General features: G+C 52.7%; 1 protein-coding gene across 5 annotated transcripts; it reads right to left on the minus strand.

Moving 5' to 3' along the window:
* Positions 1-2,397: 2,397 nt before the first annotated feature.
* Positions 2,398-21,886, minus strand: LOC122193377 (poly(U)-binding-splicing factor PUF60). 5 transcript variants are annotated; one of them, XM_042894146.1, is made up of 8 exons: positions 21,710-21,886; positions 12,034-12,129; positions 11,068-11,152; positions 10,234-10,323; positions 5,031-5,192; positions 4,503-4,595; positions 3,395-3,608; positions 2,398-3,019 (listed from the first exon to the last, which is right to left on the minus strand). In XM_042894146.1, the coding sequence occupies exons 1-8, from the start codon at positions 21,841-21,843 to the stop codon at positions 2,727-2,729; spliced, it is 1,167 nt and encodes a 388-aa protein (XP_042750080.1). In that variant the 5' UTR covers positions 21,844-21,886; the 3' UTR covers positions 2,398-2,726. The 5 variants fall into 5 exon arrangements, with proteins under 5 accessions (XP_042750080.1, XP_042750084.1, XP_042750081.1 ...); XM_042894150.1 differs by lacking the exons at positions 11,068-11,152; positions 21,710-21,886 and adding exons at positions 9,154-9,204; positions 10,675-10,746 and having other exon boundaries at positions 2,401-3,019; positions 12,034-12,111; XM_042894147.1 differs by lacking the exon at positions 11,068-11,152 and adding an exon at positions 9,154-9,204 and having other exon boundaries at positions 2,403-3,019; positions 21,710-21,806.
* Between the last annotated feature and the right edge of the window lie 247 nt (positions 21,887-22,133).

Consider the following 22,133-nt stretch of genomic DNA (forward strand, 5'->3'; position numbering starts at 1 on the left):
CTGGCTCATGGCAACCTGTCGTCCACCAGGACACCCAGGTCCCTCTCCGCAGAGCTCCCCTCCAGCAGCTCATCCCCCAACCTGTACTGCTGCATGCAATTCTTCCTCCCCAGATGCAAGACTCTACACTTGCTGTTGTTAAACCTCATCCGATTTTTTTTCTGCCCAGCTCTCAGCCTGTCCAGCTCTCGCTGAATGGCAGCACGGCCTTCAGGAGTGTCAGCTTCCTTCCCATTTTTGTGGGACTGGGGTGGGGGGGAGGCCAGAGGCCTGCTGCCCCTGTCACGGACACAGATTGATCTGGTCAACTCCGTGACACAAACTACCTCACACAGAAGTGCCACAATCCTTCATCACTCAGTAATAGCCCTGACTTGATGAGACTAATTGCAGAGGACCTGCATGCACCAGCACGAGGCAACCTCGCACCGAGGAAGGACGCAATAACCCTGTTTGCACCCTGAGCCACTCTGCTGGATGCTCCTAATGAAGAGCAGGAACCCTTCAGTGAGCATTCAGCACTGCACAAAGACTGTCACAATGCTGCCATCTCGGTAATTAACTGCCTCGTTTCTTCTTAAATGGTCACAGAGGTTTCTTGACTTTTGCTTCAGGGTGGGCTATTTCCACCTGACTGTCACAGCCATCTTTGCTGCTCAGAACCTCTCTATTCCTAATGCCTTTTAAGTATGGAGGTGCTTTCTTCTTCCTTGGCTTGTGTGTGAATTCCAGAGTAAAGCTGCATTTCTGACTTAAAATTTCCCTCTCACGTTTGCCATTTCTTTTGCCCTGCTGAGTTTACTGATCAGCTTCCCTGCTTTCTTGGGCTGTAGCAACACAGGTGGAGATCGTGCCCCCAAGGCAAGGAATACAGACACAGGCACAGGGCTTGCTCTGAAAGGTGATGTTCCATCAGTACCTATCAGTCAGTCAGAAGCTTCAGTTTGAAGAAAGTCAGTTTTGAGACTCTCACCAGACTGCAGCATCCAATCCTGCTGAATCCACTGCATTTCCTGCTTTCTGAACAGCTGGAAGCCATGGCTGGCCAACTGCCACTTTGCTATGCAATCAAGGGTCCTTTCCAACAGCACTGCTCTCGTGCAACTATGACTGCTTTCAGAACTGCCTGCCCATTCACACCAATACATTCTTTTAGCTCTGCTATAACCACTTTGCTAACTGCTGACATGCCTACCCAAAGAATCATAGAATCTTTAAGAGCTGGATCTCAGCCTTCTCCTGGTCTGCTGTCACCAGCCTGCCTGTGTCACCCAATAGGAGAGGACGCCTTCCTGGACTTCCTTGTTCCGGCTGAGGCACCTGTAGAAGTTTCTCTCACTCTTTTTGGCATCCCTTGCCAAGTTCAGTTCAAGCTGGGCCTTGGCTTTCCACCCTTACACAGCCTAGCAGCTTCCTCATATTCTTTCCACCACACCTGTCCTTGTTTCCACTGCCTGTACGTTTTCTTACTGCTCTTCATTTCGACCAGCAGGTCCCAGTTCAGCCATGCTGGTCTCCTGCCTCCCTTTCCTGACTTGTTACACCTGGGGACGGAGAGCTCCTGCGCCCTGAAGAAAGCCTCCTTACAGACCTGCCAGCTCTTGCCCTTACCCACCATCCTTGCCCACGAAGACAGTTTCCCAGGGTGTTGTGTTGACTCACTCCTTGAGGACCTGGAATTGAGCTTTCCTAAAGTTTAGCTTCCCGATTTTACCCTCTGGAGCGTGAACTCAACCAAAGCACAGTCACTGCAGCCCAGGCAGCCTCCAATCCTGATGTCACCATTTACAATGGTGAGCAACTGGTCCAGCTCTGCAACCCCCTGGTTGGGAGAGGCTGTTCTCAGTGCCCCCCAGGAGCCTCCTGGATTGCCTGCTGCTCTGCTTTTCCAGCAGATGCCTGGGTGATTCAAGACCCTCCCAGCAGGATGAATGCTTGCAATTGTGATGCCTCCCACAGCTGGAGGGTTTACCGTGATGGTGGTGAGGCGCTGGAACAGGCTGCCTAGGGATGTGGTTGATGCCCCATCCCCAGGGACTTCCAAGGTGAGGCTGGATCAGGCCTTAGCAATCTGATCTAGCTGTGGCGTCCCTGTTCACTGCAGGGGAATTGGACTAGACGGCCTTCAGAGGTCCTTTCCAACTCTCAGGATTCTGTGATTCCACGATTTAAAGAATTTCTTCCTAATGTCTGTCTAAATCTATTCCCTTCCAGTCTAAAGCTGTTTCTCCTCATCCTGTCACTACGTGCCCTTATAAAAAGTCCCTCCCCAGCTTTTCTGTAGGCCCCTTCAGGTACTGGAAGGTGCTATAAAGGTCTCCTCGGAGCCTTCTCCAGGCTGAAGAGCCTCTCTCAGCACATCCCCATAGGGGAGGGGCTCCAGCCCTCTGGTCATCTCTGCAGCCCTCCTCTGGACCTCCCCCCCCAACAGCTGCATTTCCTTCTTTGTTGGAGGCCCCAGAACTGGACGCGGTGCTCCAGGTGCAGTTTCACAAGAGCTGAGCAGGGGGGCAGAATCACCTCCCTTGCCCTGCTGGTCACACTCCTCTTGGTGCAGCTCAGGGTACAGATGGCCCTCAGGGCTGCAAGTGCACACTGCTGGTTCACGTTGAATCTTTCATCCACCGACGCACCCAAATCCTTCTCCTCAGATGCTCACAAGTGTCCTGGGCAAGTTTTACATGTGGAGTCTCGGAATCAGACTGACCAAGGCCAAGAGCCTCCACTCAAACTAGCGAGGACAACTGGCTGGAAGAGCACACGTGCTTCTTTCTAGTAGAGGGACAATAACCACCCACCTCCCTCGGTGGCTCCGGCCTGTGTCTTACCTGTGCTGTGATCTTTGCTGTCGCAGCTGCAGCAGCAACAGCTGCTGCTGGAGGCAACCCCCCTGGTGTGGCAGGTGTCAGGAGAGGCATCGGAGGAGTCACAGCTTTACCAACTCGGAGATACTGACCCCCAAGGTCAAAGAGGTTCATGGAGGAGACAGCATCTTGAGAAGACTGCGCCTTCTCATATTCTGCAACGAGAAGGAGGAATATTTAACTTCCGAATTCAACACTCTCACTGCACAGATGTGATTCGTATTTGTGAAAAACAGAAAACAAGCAAAAATGACTTGAGAGCTCCAGCAAGAAGTCCCTCATTGCTTAGCCTGCTCAATTCAGCCCTCTGATTGCAGAGGTGTTGAGAACAGTAGATGCAGTAAGACCACTTAATCCACGTAAATACTGAGTGAAAACATGAGACTACTCATTGCATTTCTAAATACAGGTGCTTATCTGCTCCAAATTTGTCCCACTGCTTCAAGTAATTCTTGCACTGAATTAAGATCGGTGAGGACGATCCCAGCAACTTCCTTTACCCCAGAGCAAATATCAGAGAGCCATTTTACCAATGAAACCATAGCCTTTGTGTTTCCCTGTTGTGGGATCCCTGGCTAGCGTGCAGGATTTGATCTTTCCAAAGGCCTCAAACACACTCTTGATGTCATCATCTGACAGGTCCTGATGTACTGAAGCCACGTAGATGCGGTTGAAAGCCCGTGCCTCTTCTGCCAGTTGGTCTATGATGGGCTGTGCCTGTCCTATGTTGCTCGGCCTCCCCACCTGCAGAGAACACAGCAGGCTGTGATGCAGTCTGAAGGGCAGCAGCACGACTTGCTGAGACACAGCAGGCAAGCACTGCAACAACCACTTCAAAGCACACAACCCCTCACAATGCCAGCAAAGGGCAACAGCTGGCTCTCAGCTCTGGGACACAACCTGCACCACGATTCCTCAAGTGTGAATGGCCTGCACTGAGCGCCCTCCCTCCCACCACGGCTTCCCTCAAGCTAAGCAGTTTCATTCCCTGACCTGCAGAAGAGCAACTTCCAGGATGCAAAAACAACCCCAGAAGCAAAACGCGACGCTTTACAGCCTTCTTTTAAAGAGCCCTGAAAGCCCTTGGAAGCAGCACACTGCAAAAACGCATCCGAGAAATGCAAGACAGAAAACAAGTCACAACAAAATACTGACTTTCACCCCAAAATTTCAATCTCCAAAGTTGCACCTTTTAGAGATCATCTGTTATTGCCTGAACGTACGCAGCTACAACTGCTGCTCTTTTCAGTCTGTGCTGAAGGGTGGAGTGGTACTCGAAGTTCCTCACTCTGCTGAGGAACAGGAGTCTGATGCTACCACCTCTCACCCACAGCTGCACTGTACACAAAGATGCACGAAGCATCAGGGATCATCGTTGGGTTTGTCCTTGAGAAATTCTCATGCTGTGCGTGTGTGTAACGCTGCCAGCTCACAAGAACACGTTTGCTGATTTATCAGCATGCTACAGGGGTCTGGTAAGGGACCAACAGCCACTCTGCACTGAAAATGAAGATCTGTCAGGGAACAGATCTCAGATTATCTTCCACAGAACAGCTTGATAAGAAGCACTTCTAGGCAAGAAAGTCTTTAATCACAGTAAAGAGAGCTGAGAGTTTTCAGAGCACACCTGCTACTCACCTTTATATTCCTTCCTCCCAGCATGACAGAATTCATCTGCTCCAAGGCCAGCTGTGCAGCTTCAGGCACCTCGTATTCCACAAAGGCAAACCCCTAGGACAGAAGGATGCTTGTGTTCAGCCCTGCCAGCTGCACCTTGTCTCGACACCGGTGCCAGCTGACACAGCCAAGGCTTCCCATCTACCCGATTCTGACTGTTGTGGCCTGACAGGACTTCAAGGAAAAGGAATCAGAACTGAAAACTGCATGCTGAGGTGCAGATCCAAGGCCACTCGTTCTGTTTTCAGAGCCTCTCAGACCTACAGACCTAACAGACACTGCACACAGGGCTGCCAGCCGTTCAGCAGCTTTTGTGCACATCTACAGAGTCCTGAGCAAACCAGGTAGAGCAGGCAGCTACGAACATTTATCTCAAGCCAGAGCACTAAAGCAGCCACCCATGAGAATAAAGGCTCCTTCTGCTCCTTGATCAATTCCGTGAGGCCTTGGAGAAAAGAAACACACGCGTCTCAAGGGCTGCTGACCAACCTTGTGCTTCATGGTAACAGAGTCCCAGGACATATCAATGCTTTTTATAGGTCCAAACGGGGCAAAGGCCTGGCGAATGGTGTCTTCTCCCAGCTCATAGTATATGGAGCCCACATAAACACGACACATGATGGCCAAGGCGCGCTGCCTCTGGGCTGCCATCTGTATTGGAAAGAAGAACTGTCTGGTTAGATCGGGGGGTGGCCACGGACGTCAGGACCTCCTCCCCTTCCTCCTTCCCTCCCAGGAGCTCTGACCCAACAGCAAGTAGCTCCTCACTGGGCTGCAGCACAGCCTGGCACACGCAGTGATAAAGAAGTATTTTCCTGCTCAATGCACAGACTGCTGGAGCGGATAAGCGGTACAGCTCACTCCCGGGGCAGTCAAATCTTTGCTGGGGTCTGCCACCGCAGGAGCCTTAACTCCAACCCCAGTGACAAGGTCTGACCCTCCCCAGCGTGATCACATCTCCAGCAACGCTTGCAGGAGGAGGAAATGACTTCATTTTAGGACAGCCTACCCCCTCCTGGCAGCAAAGGTCTCAGCTCTAGGCACTACTGCGATCCCTCCCGCTCCCTCCCTCATGGGGCAGCAAGAGATCCAGCACTGGGCACCACCTGGTCATTCCCTCCCCCCCCATCCTCCCAGACAGCAAAGGACCTGGAATTGGGAACCTCCTCCCCACCCCCTGGAGCATCACACACCTCCTCCTCCCCCTCCACCCACCCCAGGCAGTATGAGATCCAGTACTAGGCACCACTTCCACCGCACATTGCAAAAGGAAAACAAAACAAAAGCTAAAGGAAAAAAAGAAAAGAAAAAAAAAACAACAAAAGAAAATAAAAAAGTTAAACGAAACTTCTTAGTTAAGTGTGTGGTGCTAGTACTTATCACTGCCTGTCGTTACTGGCTCAGATAGTGGTGCAGCCCCCCAAGGCTCCGCCCTTATCAGTTTCGGTGCAGAGAAGGTCTCTGTGCTACTTTCTCCTAAGTATGCCTGAAAACCTGTTTACAAGACAAATCCAGACATTTCTTAAAGCAGGTATCCAATCAAGCAGTATCCTTCAATTATTTTTCACCCACATTGCAATGCTAGAATGGCTAATACCAATTAACATTATTTTAGGAAGACGCTGCCTACTAAAGTCACAGCTTTGGCCAGCACGTCCTACGAGCACGTCTTGGGACCAAGGCAGAAGGGCAGTCTCTGGAGAGGCAGCTCCCTACAACCAGCAGGACTGAGTTCGTGTGTTGGAGGTGTGCACAGGGCCGTGCTGCTGTTCTACGTGGAACACATGGGACAAATGCGGGGCAGGAAGGCCCACAGGCTGGAGCAGAGCAGGCAGCGTTAAGCTCGATGCCTCTCCCTTCCCAGCACCACGATTCCTGGCTCAAAGGCGGGCAGTGCTGGACATCCACGTCACCCCCACCACTGGTGGTGAAGGGGTCTGCAATCGAGGCCTGGATGAGTGACCCTCTTTCAGAATGCTGTAACAAGCATGAGCACAATGAGCTCTGACGTGTCTGGGGACGCCACGGCTCGCATGGCAGAGCACAAGGGCAGTGTTCCAACTTTGACAATCGTGGGACTGTAGACATGAACCGTACCTGAAGGAATTCTTCTCCCTGACCATAGGAGGAAACAAGCGGTGAAGGTTCAACTCCTACCGCTGCACAAAACAGGGATGCTATAAACAGGAACGGTTCTCACCCCGTACGGCCGCTCCTGAAGCGATATTAAACTTGCCTCTTGGTTGGGTTTAAGTATTTCACACAATTAAAAACCAGCCGTTTGTCAGCAGCTCTGCAGTGCTGTGGCTGGGAGGACCAGGGCACGAGCACGACAGCGGACGTGTCGTCTCCCAGGTTCTCCACCACCTTCCCAGCTTTGGTGCACGAAAGCCAGTGCCCAGCAGACCCTCAGTGCGTGTGCTGCATCCATTCATCAGTTCAGAGCCACCACCATTCCGACCCCGTGCCTGAGCAAAGTGCCTCACCACACTGACACTGACTGTGAGACAAATGCAGGGTGCTCTCAGACAAGACACTGCAGCCCCGCTCCAGGCAGAGGCAAACGCCACCTTCTGAAGACTGGGTTGAAAATCAACGGGCTCCCTTCTTTTCAGTTCTCGGTGCAACAGTGGCAAGAAATGTGGCCTCTGCCTCCTCCCACGGCAGCAACCTTTAGGAGAGGATGCACATCTTGCACTGCTGCACGGATTCTGAAACAGGTCGGGCCACGTCAGGGCTGTTACATCTGGAACACATTGGCAAACAGGACTGACAAAGGCAGAATTTTGGACAGATATGATGGCTGCAGGCACACGCGGGTCACTGACACGGTTCAGCAGCACCGATTTGGGGGAAGGATGTAATGTACACCTGTGTGTCTGAAACTCATGGGCAGAAATGCATTGGCTTTCACTGACTACATCAAGTTGTTTTTGCTGGCCACTGATCCTCTTGCTCCATCTCCAAACGGAGCTTCAGGTACCCGCAATCCTCCTCTCACGGGCACCGGTTAATCTTTGTATCAGTGTAATGTTGGGAAGTGTTTATGAAGGTGATTTTAAGGAGAAGCCAAAACATCACCTCGGAATGCTGCTTTTAAGGGCAGGAGGCGATGCAAAACCATCACCACCAGCCTCAGTTTTAACACAACAACGCCAGGAAATTGTGCTCATCTTGCTGATGCAAAATTGAAACCTCGAGCTGTAACGCTTGGAGGATTAAGTAGACAGGAAGCTTTAGTGACAGGCACTAAGATATCCCAATAGGAAGCTCAGGCTGTATTTCCTTCACGTAGGAAATGAGGAATCTCACCCACAGGACGTGTTGGACGCAGCCAGTCTGCATTTCCTACATTCCTGAGGGGCAGCTGCTGGGCAGAGCGCGCCCAAAGGCAGCGATTCAGGCTCCTGCCTCCAGGTTCTGCCCCTCCAGCAGCACTCTCTCCAAGTGCCCGCAGTCTGAGGGAAAGGATTCGTAATGCCAACTCTGCCCCTCATGAGAAATCAGTCATTTCCTGCCACGCCGTCGCTACGTACTTTTCGTCTGCTGCCCATCTGTTAATGAGCTATACAATTTAAGCAAAAATCGGTGGGCTTCAAGCTGTAAGTAAGCATCTACGTTAACTGGTAAAGGTTTCTTGGGCACAGGGGGCTCAGAAACCGCCTGTGCAGAATCCACATTGAGATACCTGCTCCTGTTCCATTCCACACATCCATCAGTTCCATCTAGGCTGCCCTGCTGACACGCTACCTCCCACGACAGCATTACAGGAGGGGAAACGGGCAGTTTTACTTTTGGTTTACGCTTTGCAGGACAGGCCACCAGATGCATTTGACTCCAAACAGAAACGTTACGTTCCAACACGATGGCAAATACTTGCAAATGAACTTTTGCATGCAGAGTGGAGCTTATGGGACACTTTCTGCAGCGGCCACTGTCCAACACGTCTAGGAAAAAGGAGGGGGTGGATAATGCCAGGTAATCAGAGCCACCGAGTCCTCGGTGATGGCTCATCAAGGACGGCAGCACTAAAGAGACACAGGTGAGCTGAGCAGCTCTGCTCTTCTGCCACTTTCACCACGCTTTAGCTCGACTTGAAACATACCGTATTCACCTAGTCTGGACATTCGTACAGTGAGGACACTCTCACACCTTGGCTACAGCACGTTCTGCAAGCCTGCAGTGCCCCAGCCTTCCCCAGCACTGCGGCTGCCAGGTTTCTGCTGCCGTCAGTTTGCTTCGTTAAGAAATTGCCCATTTTTTGAGTTACCTTGGCAGTTAGTTTTAGGTCAGGACCTCAGAACTGCAGCGTCCCTAGAAATGCAGCTCCCACAATTTCACAGGTGTGTTCAGTACTGTTCGAAATCTAAAGCTGTCTTTGCCAACTGACTCCAGGGCCCCGACTGCCCGTGTCCCAGCAGACTGCACTCAGCCCACAGGGTCTTCCTCTGGGGAGTTTACACTTTGCCTCTGCTTGCTGTGCTTGTCCATAACAGGTGGGTAAGTGGGAGGGTTGTGCTGGGTTGAATTAAGAGCATTGTATCACCGCTACATACTTCCCCATTCTAGTCCCTGACTAAGTGCCCAAGAAGAAGTGAATATGTCTATTGACCGATTGTAAAGGTGAGAGAGGATCTCCAAAGCCCATTGTCACTGCTGCCATCTGAAAGACAGTAAAGACAGAGTTCAGTCTGTTGGAGCTGAGCATACTACGGCTGTTTGTACAAACTCAAGCAGAGCGGCGGCACAGGGAACCTGTGAGAGAGGCCTCTCCTTCCTCGCCCCTCACTGCCTGGTCCCAAGGACTGTCCAGCGCTGGGACCCTGCAGATTCCAGGCCACCAGGTCAGGGTGGAGTTGTGCTGCTGCCACTGCCTCAGGAAGCAGGGTCTTCTCCCAGGGGGGGACTCAAGGCAATAGTAACCTCTGCAACCACTGTCGTTGACTCACCCCCAGCATTTAAAAAGAAGCCCCTCGAACTAGAGCGGCCACTCAGAAACACGCACGGCCCTGACAGGCCGGAGCTGCCTAACGTGGCAAGCACATCCACAGTGACACTTCATTAACACATCTGGACCCCAGAACCATTATTTTGGGCTTCCCAACTGAACAGAAAGCAGTGAGACGTGTTGAGATCTCCAGCGGAAGGGAGATGTAAATGGCAGTTCAATTGCAATCCTTTCCCAGGACGAAAGCATCGCAGCCTAAATTTCAGGAGCAGCCAATGACTTCCCAGCGAGGCCGGCAGGGCACCCGGCTGAAGGGGAAGGAAGTGGGGCAGCACGTCAACAACAGAGGAGAGAGGGCACCCTCCCCTGCAGAGGGAAAGATGGTGAAAGGATACTGATCTCAGTAACCCCAGACACCACCTCACGTGTAAGCTGAGGGGGAAACCCACAGCTAATTCTTTAGCTTCTGGCGTTTTGAGAAGTGTTTGGCCAACTAACAGGAGAGAAACTCTTAACGATTTTCTCTTTGGCTACGTGAAAGTGGGGGGGGCAATTTGTACAGGTGAGCAAAGGGCATTTCTTTAGAGGGCTGAAGGCAGTATACTTCGATTTCACTGTGGAAATAGAAGTGCTTGTACCTGGCTCCGGGCATGCCTCAGGGCTGTGCTCTGCTTCTAAGTGTAAAAAGAACTCCACCTTGTTGGGGAGAGTAAGACAGAAAGAGCATCTGGGAAGGCCTCTCACCTGCAGGTTGGTTAGCTGTTGTTGCTGGTGGGCGATGGTTTGCTTCACCAGCACACTCTTGATGCTCTGCTCCATCGCATACTTCTTTGCCTACGAGGAAACACAGGCTCTGTAATCACCAGGTGATACCACAGAACACGGAACGACGTCCGACTTCACACCATCGCTCCCCAGAACCACACAACTGGCTGCCAATGGTGCTTTTTGGTGCTCCAGCCCTAAGCACTACGGCACGGTACGTTAGGCAGCAGCCAGCAGCTCGCTAACGTCTCGGTCTGCATCTCGGAGTTGCAAGCCCTGAAATACAGCATAATGCTTGAGCAGAGGGTTGGATGGACTCAATCTGCAGCAGGCGCAATGTTAGGAAAGCAGCATGCACTACACACTCAGTATTTCCCCTCTTCCTCCCTCTGCCCCTCAGATCCCACCGCAGCACCTTACCTGCTGGGATGAGGGCAGCACAGATTGCCTCCTTCAAATCCTTTCCACTCAGAACATCTGGACAAAGAGGTTCTACGGAAGGGAAAGGGGCTCCTAACGCCCGTGCCCAGGCTCTCGGCTACGCGCTACCCCTCCCTCGCCTCATTGCATCTGTCCTCTTCCGACTCGAGGGACCCACTGCTCACGCTCACTGAAATGCTCCAGCATTCCAGCTCCTAGCCTATGGACACAAAGCTGATTCCTCTTTTTTTGCCAGTCTTCTAGAACTCTGACAAGGCCCAAGCGTTACACCAGCGGTGTCAGAATGGTGGCTTTTTGTCAAAGGAAACCTAACACCCACAGACGTGCCTGTGCCCACGGGCCACACACTTTCAGCCAAAACCCCTCAGGCACCTGCTGTCCATGGCTGCACGTGTTTGGGAGGTGCCAGGGAACAGTAGGCTCTAAACCGTGGCTTTGAGACGCGTGCTTCGGTAACCTGGAAATGGACAAGGGGAGGATGTACATCTGTCAGCTACAGAGAAGCCAGAGGAAACGAGGCCGTCTCACACTGTGAGCCAAACACACACACACAGGCAGCTTCAGCACAACGGGAACATTCACATGAAGCCTACCCACAGCAACGCCAGGATCACCTCACCAGGATGCGGAAGGCGCCTACCCCACAGCTCCCACACCCCCTGCTTTGCTTCTCTTTCTCCCCTTTTCCTCTCAGCAGCAAAGTGGGCCGCAGGTCAGCAGTAAAGCTCCCCACCAGCTGCACAAAGCGGGTCCAGGAACAGAGCCGGACTGAAGTTTCATCTACATTAGGGCTCGGGTGGGACTGCAAATTGCTGCGTGCTGCTGGGTGTCCTCACGTGGAAAGGAGGATAAGGGGACAACAGATATCGTGTGATGCTCCTTGTGTGGATGAAATGAGAGAGCTGGAGCATATCAGAATCCCACTGCTCGTGGTGCAAGGCTGCTCCTCACGGGAACTCTGTGGCGGTTGCACATCGTCTCAGAATTGCAGTGTGATCTGAAGGCGTTACGATTTGGGTTTATAAAGAAACAAATTACAGCTCCTACCCCGATGGTAATTCCAGGATGTGCTCTCCAAGAATCATCTTTAAACTGCAAGCTAACCCAAGCAATCCTTGGGTGCAACGCTGAAGGTGTGAATGCACAGGGAGCACACGCATTCCCCCTGCGCGCTGCTGGCAGGTGAGCTCTGCTCTTGTAACAGTAAAGGCGTGTTTCAAAACACAGCAAAAAACAGCAACCGTCAAGCAAATAAAACTAAACCAAACACGTGAAACCAACCAAAGAAGAAGAAGAGTGATGGAGCGCGAGACACAGAGCGACGTGGGGTAAACTCACCTTCTGGAGGGCCTCCTGCTGCTCGGGTGTGAGGGGGGGGAGCCCCAGTTTGGCTGCTGTGCTTTGACCATTTTCCATCTTAATGGACTCCGTACCCTAAGGAAACAGAAAAGCACTCGTGGAAAAGCTGTTCTGACAAAACCATGCAGATTTATATTTCCAGAATGCCGACGTGCCAGCGCTGGCTAAAAGGCCTTCCCAAACCTGCTGGTGCGTCATGGAAACCTGCTCTGCGACAGGAACGCTGAGGCCCCTTCCCACAGAGCACCATCCAACCCCAAGGTGACAAACAGGTTGGCAGCTCAATCTGAACAATTCCCCAACCATCACATTTGCAACAAAGAAAAATTAAATAGCTCCCAGCTTTCACTTCTACCACCTCCATCCCACCCCCTTCACTTCTACCACCTCCATCCCACCCCCCGCTCCACCAAACATCATCACCATCTCTCCATCACTCCTCACACCGCTCTGTTACCCTCAGTTTCTCTTTTTCAGTGTTCCCTCCGTTCTCCACATTAAAACACTGCTGTAGGTCCCGAGTCACACCACCACTGTTCTCATCCCTGCTACGATGTACATCAGCTGCACGTGCAAAGTCCCTCACCCAACACAGGAATAAAAGGAGCTGCTGGGCTCCTGCACTAACTTCTCATGGTATCACTGATGTATGAAATCCTTCTTTGGGTTTAAGGCGTCCTACTGCCTTCAGGCCGTGTTTTATACCAAGCTTCCTTCCTGTGAAACAGCCAACCCACTGTTTTACCACGTCAGGTAACAACAAGTCTCCCTAAGGCACGCACGGCTCACACCTCCCTGCTCAGCACCTACCAACTCATGTTCTTAACACGTCCCCTGCCCTCGCAGTCCCCATCACATCACTGCTGTGCTCATCATTAAAGCCTACTGATGCGTACCTCAGTTCTGCAGTTACAAATAAAGAACGTGTCAGCGGTCTCCAACAAGAGCAGTACTGGGGAAAAGGAAAAGAAAAAGAAACAGACCCGCTCAGGTTCACTCAGTAAAACAAGAGCAGCTCTCCTGGCACCGCAACAAAGCCGTCCCATGGGAACAAACAACAGTTTGGATGGAAGTAACCAGCAGCTTAGCAGCAGTACCGTGCCTTCTGCTCACCTGGTCCCATCCATTCAAACCCAGCGCTGACGGACAGTGAAGAGTTCTCCCCTGCAGGCACAAACACTTCTGACACACCGGGGTCCTCCCCACAGGAAGGATCTCACTGATGCATCGAGGTCTCACGGCCCTGATCCCAAAACAGAGACCAGCAAAGAGCTGCTCCTTGGGATCACCTGACACCTCGCTCTGCCAAAAGCAAAAGATCCACGCCGCATCTGCACGCAAACTCTGCACTTCTCTGCGTTCTCTTTATGCCTCCACGAGCAGAGCAGTGCAAGCAGGCTGCTGCTGCAGCTCCCTCTGAGATGCAGGGCTGCGTTACAGCCAACACCAGCACTGGGGCTCAGACACAGCACACACTCGTCCCCCTAAGGAGCCACAGGCACTGTGAGAATGCTCCAACACTTTAACCAGCCAAATTCCTTCCATAGCAGTGATGGACACCACCTCAACACTAATGCAGTTCCAGTACCTTCGTGTTATTCTCAATACAGGCTAATGATTTGATTTTTAAATTGCCATGGAAATAATAGAGGTTGCCAAGTTTAAGAGGTGAACAGCAGAGAGAAGGGAAATGCCACGTATCTGTGTTCTCAGCAGACACCCTGAGGTACAGAGCCAACACAGCCATCCTCGAGCCCTCCGCTGAGAAAGGTGGAAGAAAGGCCCCTCCGCTCAGGGCCTCCTCTGCATCCTGCTCACCTACAGAACCACCAACTCCACCTGCGCCCAGAGCAGCTCAGATGCAGCAATCCTTAACACCAGTGCCACCAAGTGCCTCCCCTGAGGGCTGGCTGCACCCCAAGGCCCACTGCTCCATTCACAGCCAGCACAGAGCTCTGCACCAACAGCTGGGGCTGCCCCAGGACTGCAGCTCCCTTCTCCGGAGGCAGCGATGCCACCCGTCCTCCCACCGGCAGACCTGGGGGAAAGCACTGCTAATGGGTGCTTAGCCAGCTCATTAACCAACTTCTTGTTTCTTAACCTGGGCATAAAGAGGGGTGGCATTCCTTCTAAGACAGACTTCTAGAGGTGTCTGTGCCCTGTGCCTGTTGGTGTTTAGAACACATGTGGATAATGCCCTCAGTGATGCTCTGACTTCAGGCTGGTCCTGAGGCAGCCTCGCAGCCAGACCCACCCCTGCTGTAGGCCTCACTATGGGGACCATTCCAGCCTAGCTGACAGCCACCAGAGCACCCTGCTGGACTGGGGATTCCTTCCCACGAGGTAAACGGTGCTCATCTTCCCAACAGAATCCTGCTCGCTCCTTGTGCAGAGCTGCTCTGACTTCCATTCACACAGACACACCGCACCATGGCAGAAGCTGCTTTCCTGCACACTCAGAGGAAGGAGTGAGAACGGACCACAGCACCGCAGCATCACAGCTGCAGCCATCCATCCCACACCAGGACTGCACCCTGGGCCTGAAGCCACACACCTGCCCTGCTCTGCTGCTCCTGTCAGCTCCGCCTGCATCATTCCTTAAAGCAGAACTCAGCTCCCCTCCCAACCCAACTGAAAATTCCAGAATGGACAAACATCCCCACCTGCCCGGCAGCAGAGAGGTACCAGGCTGAACGGACCTCCCTCCGCAAGCAAAGTGCTACCAGCGTAAAAACTACCACGGAGCAAACCTCAGATAAGGACACAAAGCATGAACGTAAGCCATTCACCCACAGAGCAGCCACTTTACCCACTGAAAGGTTCCTCCCAGTTCAGCCACCAGTCTCAGAGTACCACTGAAGGCTGCCTGCATGCTGCCTCCCAGCAGGGCAGCGAGCTGCACACCAGGACAGCCAACGGAGCTGCAGGGTGAGCTCACTGACATCCAGAGATGCCCTTGGTCATCCACAGCCTGTTGCACAGCAGATCCTGACCGTGTCTCAGCCTTGAGCTCATCCTAAGGGAGTTGTGAGCATTTTCTGGTATAACAGACATCAAGCAGACGTGAAATAAACTCTCCTAATGTAAAAACCCTCCGCACGAATGCTGGAGCACAACAATCTGGAGTTGCAGTTGCTTCACTGGACCCCGTGGACACAACACCATGAAATAACACACAGAGACCTGAGGTGAATTAAAAAGAGCAAAAAGAAAAGCTGACACACAAATAAGAACAGCGGCAGTTGGAACCACTGCAGCCTCAGGAGCACACGGCTGATCAGAAGGAAGCACTGCAGGGCCCACACTACAACTGAGAACAGGAAGCAATCAGCAAAGCCATACGGCAACGGCCATCTGTGCAGGGCAGGAAGGCTTCACCATCTCCAGGATTAATTGCGACCACGGAACACTGAAAAAAAGCCAATGTGCTTCCCAAGCGTGCGAGGGTAACAACAGCACCAGGAAAAGCCTCGGCACGATGCAGGTGGAGCCGTCAGGCAGCAGTGGGACAGCAGCTCTGGAAAAGCAGGCTGTGCTTCACACCGCGCCCCTTGCAAACTGCCTCATCCAGCAGCAGAGAGCAACAGGAACGTGTGTCACACTGCCAGCAGGAGGGAGAACGCGAGCTGCCTTCACAGGGAGAGAAACACAGAGTACACCTGGTGCTACGGATGCTGCTTCTGAGCGCCGCGAGGCCTTTACCTGGTTTGAACTCCAAGAGTTCAGGCGCATCTCCTGGAAATCTACTCCAGGGCTGAGAACCTCCCTGAAGTACAAACACACACAAGAGAAAACAAATACAGAGGCTCGTTTATTTGAGGAACCGTAGCAAGTGAGCGACACAGGAGATGAAATAAGGTAGGAGTGTGAGGTGGGTTGAGAACTGGCTGAGTGGCAGAGCACAGAGGGTCGTTGTTGGTGGTGCAGAGTCCGGTTGGAGGCCTGTAAGCAGTGGTGTTCCTCAGGGGTCTGTGCTGGGTCCGGTCTTGTTCAACATCTTCATCAGTGACCTTGATGAGGGGATAATGGCCACCCTCAGCAAGTTTGTGATGATACCAAGTTGGGAGGATTGGCTGACAGCCTGAAGGCTGTGCTGCCATTCAGCGAGAGCTGGGCAAAAAAAAAACCAGATGAAGTTTAACAAAAGCAAGTGTGGAGTCTTGCATCTGGGGAGGAAGAATTGCATGCAGCAGTACAGGTTGGGGGATGAGCTGCTGGAGGGGAGCTCTGCGGAGAGGGACCTGGGTGTCCTGGTGGACGACAGGTTGCCATGAGCCAGCAGTGTGCCCTTGTGGCCAAGAGGGCCAATGGCATCCTGGGCTGCATTGCACAGAGCGTGGCCAGCAGGGCGAGGGAGGCGATCCTCCCCCTCTGCTCTGCCCTGCTGAGGCCTCACCTGGAGCACGGCGTCCAGTTCTGGGCTGCCCAGCACAAAGCAGACAGGGATCTGTTGGGAAGAGTCCAGCGGAGGGCCATGAAGATGGTGAGGGGCCTGGAGCATCTCTGCTATGGAGAAAGGCTGAGTGAGCTGGGTGTGTTCAGCATGGAGGAAAGGAGGCTGAGAGGGGAGCTGATCCAGGGCTGTCAGTATCTGAGGTGTGGGGGGCAGAATGGCGAGGATGGACTCTTTTCAGTGGGGAGTGGAGACAGGACGAGGGGAAACGGCCGGAAACTGCAGCATAGGAAGTTCTGCACAAATATGTGCAAGAACTTCTTTACAGTGAGGTGACGGAGCACTGTTCACTGCTGCCCAGGGAGGTGGTGGAGTCTCCTGCTCTGCAGATGTTCCAGACCTGCCTGGATGCCGACCTATGCGACCTGCTGTAGGGAACCTGCTTTGGCAGGGGGTTGGACTCCATGAGCTCTGGAGGTCCCTTCCAACCCCTACAATTCTGTGATTCTGTGATACTTGAGGAGTAATTCGCCAACAAGAAGCTTCACTAAAAGTACTTTGTTATAGAAGTGGTTATTCCTCGCTCTGCTCACATCAGCGGCTGGAGGGCTGTGCTCATCACGGCGTGCTCACACCGCACAGCCCCACAGCAGTGAGGCTGAAGAGCCACCAGCCCAAGGCTGTGACAAAGGCAGTGCTTTCATGTGCACGACAGATTTAACTCCCAGAAAAGACCTCAACGTGCACAAGAACCATCGCCTCACCTCAAGAACCACCACCTCACCTCAAAAACCACCACCTCAGCTCAAAAACCACCACCTCAGCTTGTGGCTCACAGCTGCAACTCGAACTCTGCAAGCCCTTGTGTGCATGGCACCCTTTCACTGCTCCTCACCCCAAATTGCTGCTACCAGGATGGGAGCACAGCCTGTTGGTGCCACAGCAGGCAGTGCAACAAATGTGCTGCAAAACTCAAAGTGTGCAGCACATCCAAGGTCCTTCCATCAGCACTGCCAGGTGTGCTACACACAGAGCAGGCAGGCATTAAACCTCCCCAGACATCCTGTGCCCAAAGCGCTTCAGTAACCACACGTTTGTGTGAGCAACATCTGTTTCATTGAAGCAAAGAAGGAAATTCTACAGCATGCTTCAGTGATGCTATTTGGCAGCATACTCAATTCTCCTGGAGCTCCAAACTCAACACAAGTCCAACTTCTGCAAACACAGTCCTCAAAACACACACACAAACACAAAGGAGCCACGATCCCCTGACACAGCTCTCACCATGCTTTGTAAATGACTCCCAGCTGCACCAGAACTGAGCCATTAAAACCAACACTGTTCTGGGTGTCACCTTCAAATGCGATACGCACTGCCCTCCTGACCACCGTCAGGGCAGATGGAGGTTGGATGTCAGGGGAAGTTCTGTGCTGTGAGAGTGGTGAAGGGCTGGAACAGCTGCCCAGAGAGGCTGCGATGCCCCGTCCATCCCTGGAGGTGTTCAAGGCCAGGTTGGATGGGGCCCTGGGCAGCCTGGGCTGCTGTGAAATGGGGAGGTTGGTGGCCCTGCTGTGGTGGGGGGTTGGAGCTTTGTGATCCTTGAGGTCCCTTCCAACCCAGTCATTGTGTGGTTCTGTGATCTCAGCCCCTTGGCTGCGACTGCCCAATGGAGCATCAGTGTGCCAGCCACGAAGCACAGCAGCTGGGAGGACAAGGCCCAGGGCTGGCTGCACGGCAGCAAGCTGGGGCACCCAGAGGAACTGCACTAAGGCAGCATTTGCAATGAAATGACATCAAGAGCCAACAGTCCAAGCTGCAACGTGCAGGGACATTCCCACAGCACTGCTCTCACAGCAAAGGTCTGCATGGTGCAGCTGCACCTGCTGCTGTCCAGGCCCTAAAGAACAGCTGAGAAGGGCTCAGCATTGGGCTCTCAGACACTGCTCAGCCTGAGTGACACGTGGGCCGTGGCAAGAAAGGAAGAGATGCCAATACAGACACCATGCCACGTGAAACACTGCGTCACCTGTCTGCCTGTCCTGCAAGCAGAGACACACGGCCTACTGTAACAGCAGGGATGAAGGGATCCAAAAGAAGTGCTGAGAAGTAAATGGAGATGGAGGAGAAGAAACAGCAGAGCTGCCCCAGGTAAACAACAGTAACGCTGTGGGTAAGGAAACGCCCTGACAGAGCTTTGGTGCCAACTGACTGCGTGTGGCATCAGAAGGTTAGAGCTGGAAGATCAGCTCAGTACAAAGCCAGCGTCTACGTGAAGTTCAGGTGTGGGAAATGAGGGTCCATTTTCTCAGTGACACAGAGATCAGGGAAAGAGCAAGCTGGGGAAGGAGGGATCGAAGAAGCCGGATGAAGAGAGATTTGTCTGCTAACACAGCACGATGTTTACATAAAAAGCATTCAACAATGTGAACTGAATGCCTGGTAAATCTGTGGCACCAGATAAGCACGCGATGAACACGAAAGCGATCCGACATCGTGCAGCTTTCCCGGGATTTATAGGACCCAATTCAATCTCCTTAAAAGATGCATTGCTTTTGACAAAGGAACATCCTCTCCTTTCCATTTTTTACTGTTTTCCCAAGTAACTGCTTCCAGTACAACAGCAGAGCCCATGCTCTGAAAGTCCCCACTCAGAAAGTAAGCTGGGAACAAAACCTGTGCTTGCAAAACCCCAGAGCTCCGTTTGTTCATCTTCACTGAACTTATTTTGTCCTTCACTCTCCAGCCTTTCCAGCCAGCCACCAAATCTCAATTGGCCCTGAGCAGAAAAGCACCGCGGCTGCACTGAGAGAAGCAGTTTGTGCAGCAGCACTGGCCTGACCCCAGGCACATCAGAGCAGCCTCCCTGCCAGCACAGAGGGGAGACCTGAAGCAGCCAGAGGCACCAAACTCAGAAGGAAAGGTGCCACTGATCACACAGCATGACTGACAGCTGGGATGTTTAACTCAGTCTGGATCTTAAGGACTAGAAACAAGTGTGGGTCAGTACAGACACGCAGTGCCTCCAAGCCCAGTGAATTAACACTGCGCTGGATGGTCGGATCCGGCTGGTTCCCAGTAAGATCGGAACAAAACTCACACAAAAAACACACAGACCATTAAAAATCCCTTCATGCCACATCCACACCTCTGAGAGCTGTGTGGAAACGGGCCTCCATCACCCCCCTGGGCAGCCTGCTGCAATTCACAAGCGCTCTGTTTGTGAAGAAGTCACAAACCCAAAGCACGGGCGCCGTTCCTCATCTCCCATCCCCATCACAAGCTCAGGTGTCCCTTCAGTCCCAGGACTGCTGCTGCCAATTTCTGGCGTTCACCCACGCATCAAAGCTGCCTCCCAGCTGCTGCTGCCACGGACAGCCATTAGAGGAACCTACATTGAATTGAATGTCATAGAGCCAAAGTTAACTCTCAGTGTTACAAGAGTAACACCAGGATCATTAAGGCCTGCTTGGGCTCCACGCAGTGCTTTGTCTGCGACAGGATTACAGCCCTCTGAGTGGGAACTGATGCTGCGAGCTGACTGACTTCAGCTTGAATGCTCAGGGTTACAAGGCAATGAAACAGAAATAATCCAACTCCTCATGCTTACTGCGTGCTGCTCCCAAGAAGAGTCAATCCAAACACCAGATCTGTAGGCAAGCGACCCAGGAGTTGATTTCACAGTGTGAATCTTACTATTGTAGGTAATATAAATAGGTAATGCGTATCTACATAGAATCTCTGAAACAATTCCTTTACTTTTCTGTCTGTGCTGTAAGGTAATTTCCAGAATGGAGCTGTGGCTCTGACAGCCTGACTGCAGCCACCCCACCACTGCACTGCATGCAGCAGAACCAGATCGAGGCTTGCTGTTTTAAAGCTGCCACGTTACTTTCCCGTTGAAAAGGTGTATGTTGCTGTTTCAAAACATCCAGGGACCAAAACATGGAGGGACAGCAGAGCAATTGGCTGAAACAACATGCTGGGAGACAAAGGACATTCATTGCCTCAGCTCTGAGGGAGAACTAACACTTTACTCTCATGTTTCCTGAACAATGCAACATTCCTTTCATTCTTCATCATCTTAGGAATCAAATGTAGCTTTACATACTTAAAGCTTGAATGCTCGTCCCCAGAATTAATTTGGCTAATTGCCTAACCTAACGAAGACCTCATTAAACAAGACAGGAATCAAACTGTGAGTTATTTGTATTTACTCCTGATTCTGAGCGCCAACATTCATGAAGTCAAACAAGGAGGGCTCTAAGAAACACCTCCTTCATAGTACAGAGGCAGACCCTTGTGTGGGCTCAAGGCTAACAGCTTTAGAATCAGTTCTGTTCACAACAAAAATCCAATGTTTTAAAGAAAACGACGGCGGGGTCAGGAAGCAGAAAGCACAAAAACATTGCGAAGCATCCCGCTCTGTCACACCAGTGGTCCAGGCAAAGCTGTGAGCATCAGATGGTGTCTGGGGGGCACAGCACCACGGCCACCCCTTGGGTAGCTCCCCAGCATCCAGTTTTCACACCACGGGTTCCCCCAGCCATGCGACACAGCAGGTTTCATGTTTCCATTTCACACAATTCCATTTACAATCATGTATTTTGCAAAAAAACAAAAACAAATCAGTGCAAGAAAGGCTGAACGGCACCTGAATGAAGCATTTAACTTCCAAAATTTGAGATTTCACTCACATAGGAAACAAACAAGCCTCTGAAACGAGACTTCTGGTTCCACACCGCATCAGCGGTCTTTCCTTAAGAAGAAATCTACAGAACCTTCCAAAAACACGACGGACTCCTACAGTGATCGGCGGGGCTGGGATCCCTTCGCGAGCAGATAACCTGGCAGCACACACAAAAACACCGACGCCTCAGCGCACGGAGCCCCTCCATCAGAGCTAAAGCCAACAGCCCAACCCCGGGGCCGTACCCTACGAGGCCTCAGGGCGGAAAACATCCTAAAATACGCTAAAATCCTCTCATGACAACAGCGAGAACTTAATTCCCCAACGAACCTCGAGCACCGGGAGCGACGTGCCGGCCTGCAAAGCCGCAGCCCCGGCCGGCAGCGCCAGGACAGGCCGCAGCCCCGGCCCGATCCAGCGCGAGGCGAGCAGAGAGCCCCGAGCAGCAGCCGAGCCTCGGAGAGCCGCAGGACGGCCCGAAGGAAGCCGAGCCGAGAAGGGCCGAGGCGAGGAGAGCCGCCCGAGCGATCCGGCCCGGGTCGCACGGAGCAGAGCCGGCGCGGGCTGAGACTCACCAAGGAGATGGTCGTTGTGGCCGCCATCTTGTCCACCCCGTCGGCGATCGGCACGAAACTCTCGCGAGAACCTTCAGGAGAGCGCAGAGGGGTAACTCTCGCGAGAGGTCCTGTAGAAAGACTTGGGAGAACATCTCGCGAGAATGCGGGTGAGAGCGGGCGGGACGACGGAGTTGGCGCCAGCCTCGCTCTGCTTCCGCTTCCGCTGCCACCCACCCGTCGCAGAGCGCCCCCTGCGCGTTGGGCGGAGCGCTGAGCCCGCGCTGGGTGTTGTGGGCGTGCGCTGGGTGCTGGTGCGCGACATGGGGCAGCTGCAGCACTGTGACCCGTGCCGTTCTGCTCTTCCTCTCGGGTGGCCCAATCTTTTATGCACAGATTTAAATGCACGGGCGAAGTCAGACCAGTGGAAATGCCGTTTCTGCCG

Source organism: Lagopus leucura, unplaced genomic scaffold (assembly GCF_019238085.1).
Source record: "Lagopus leucura isolate 7727_CA_CO unplaced genomic scaffold, USGS_WTPT01 161-2_obj-0_obj, whole genome shotgun sequence".
Classification (NCBI taxonomy): domain Eukaryota; kingdom Metazoa; phylum Chordata; class Aves; order Galliformes; family Phasianidae; genus Lagopus; species Lagopus leucura.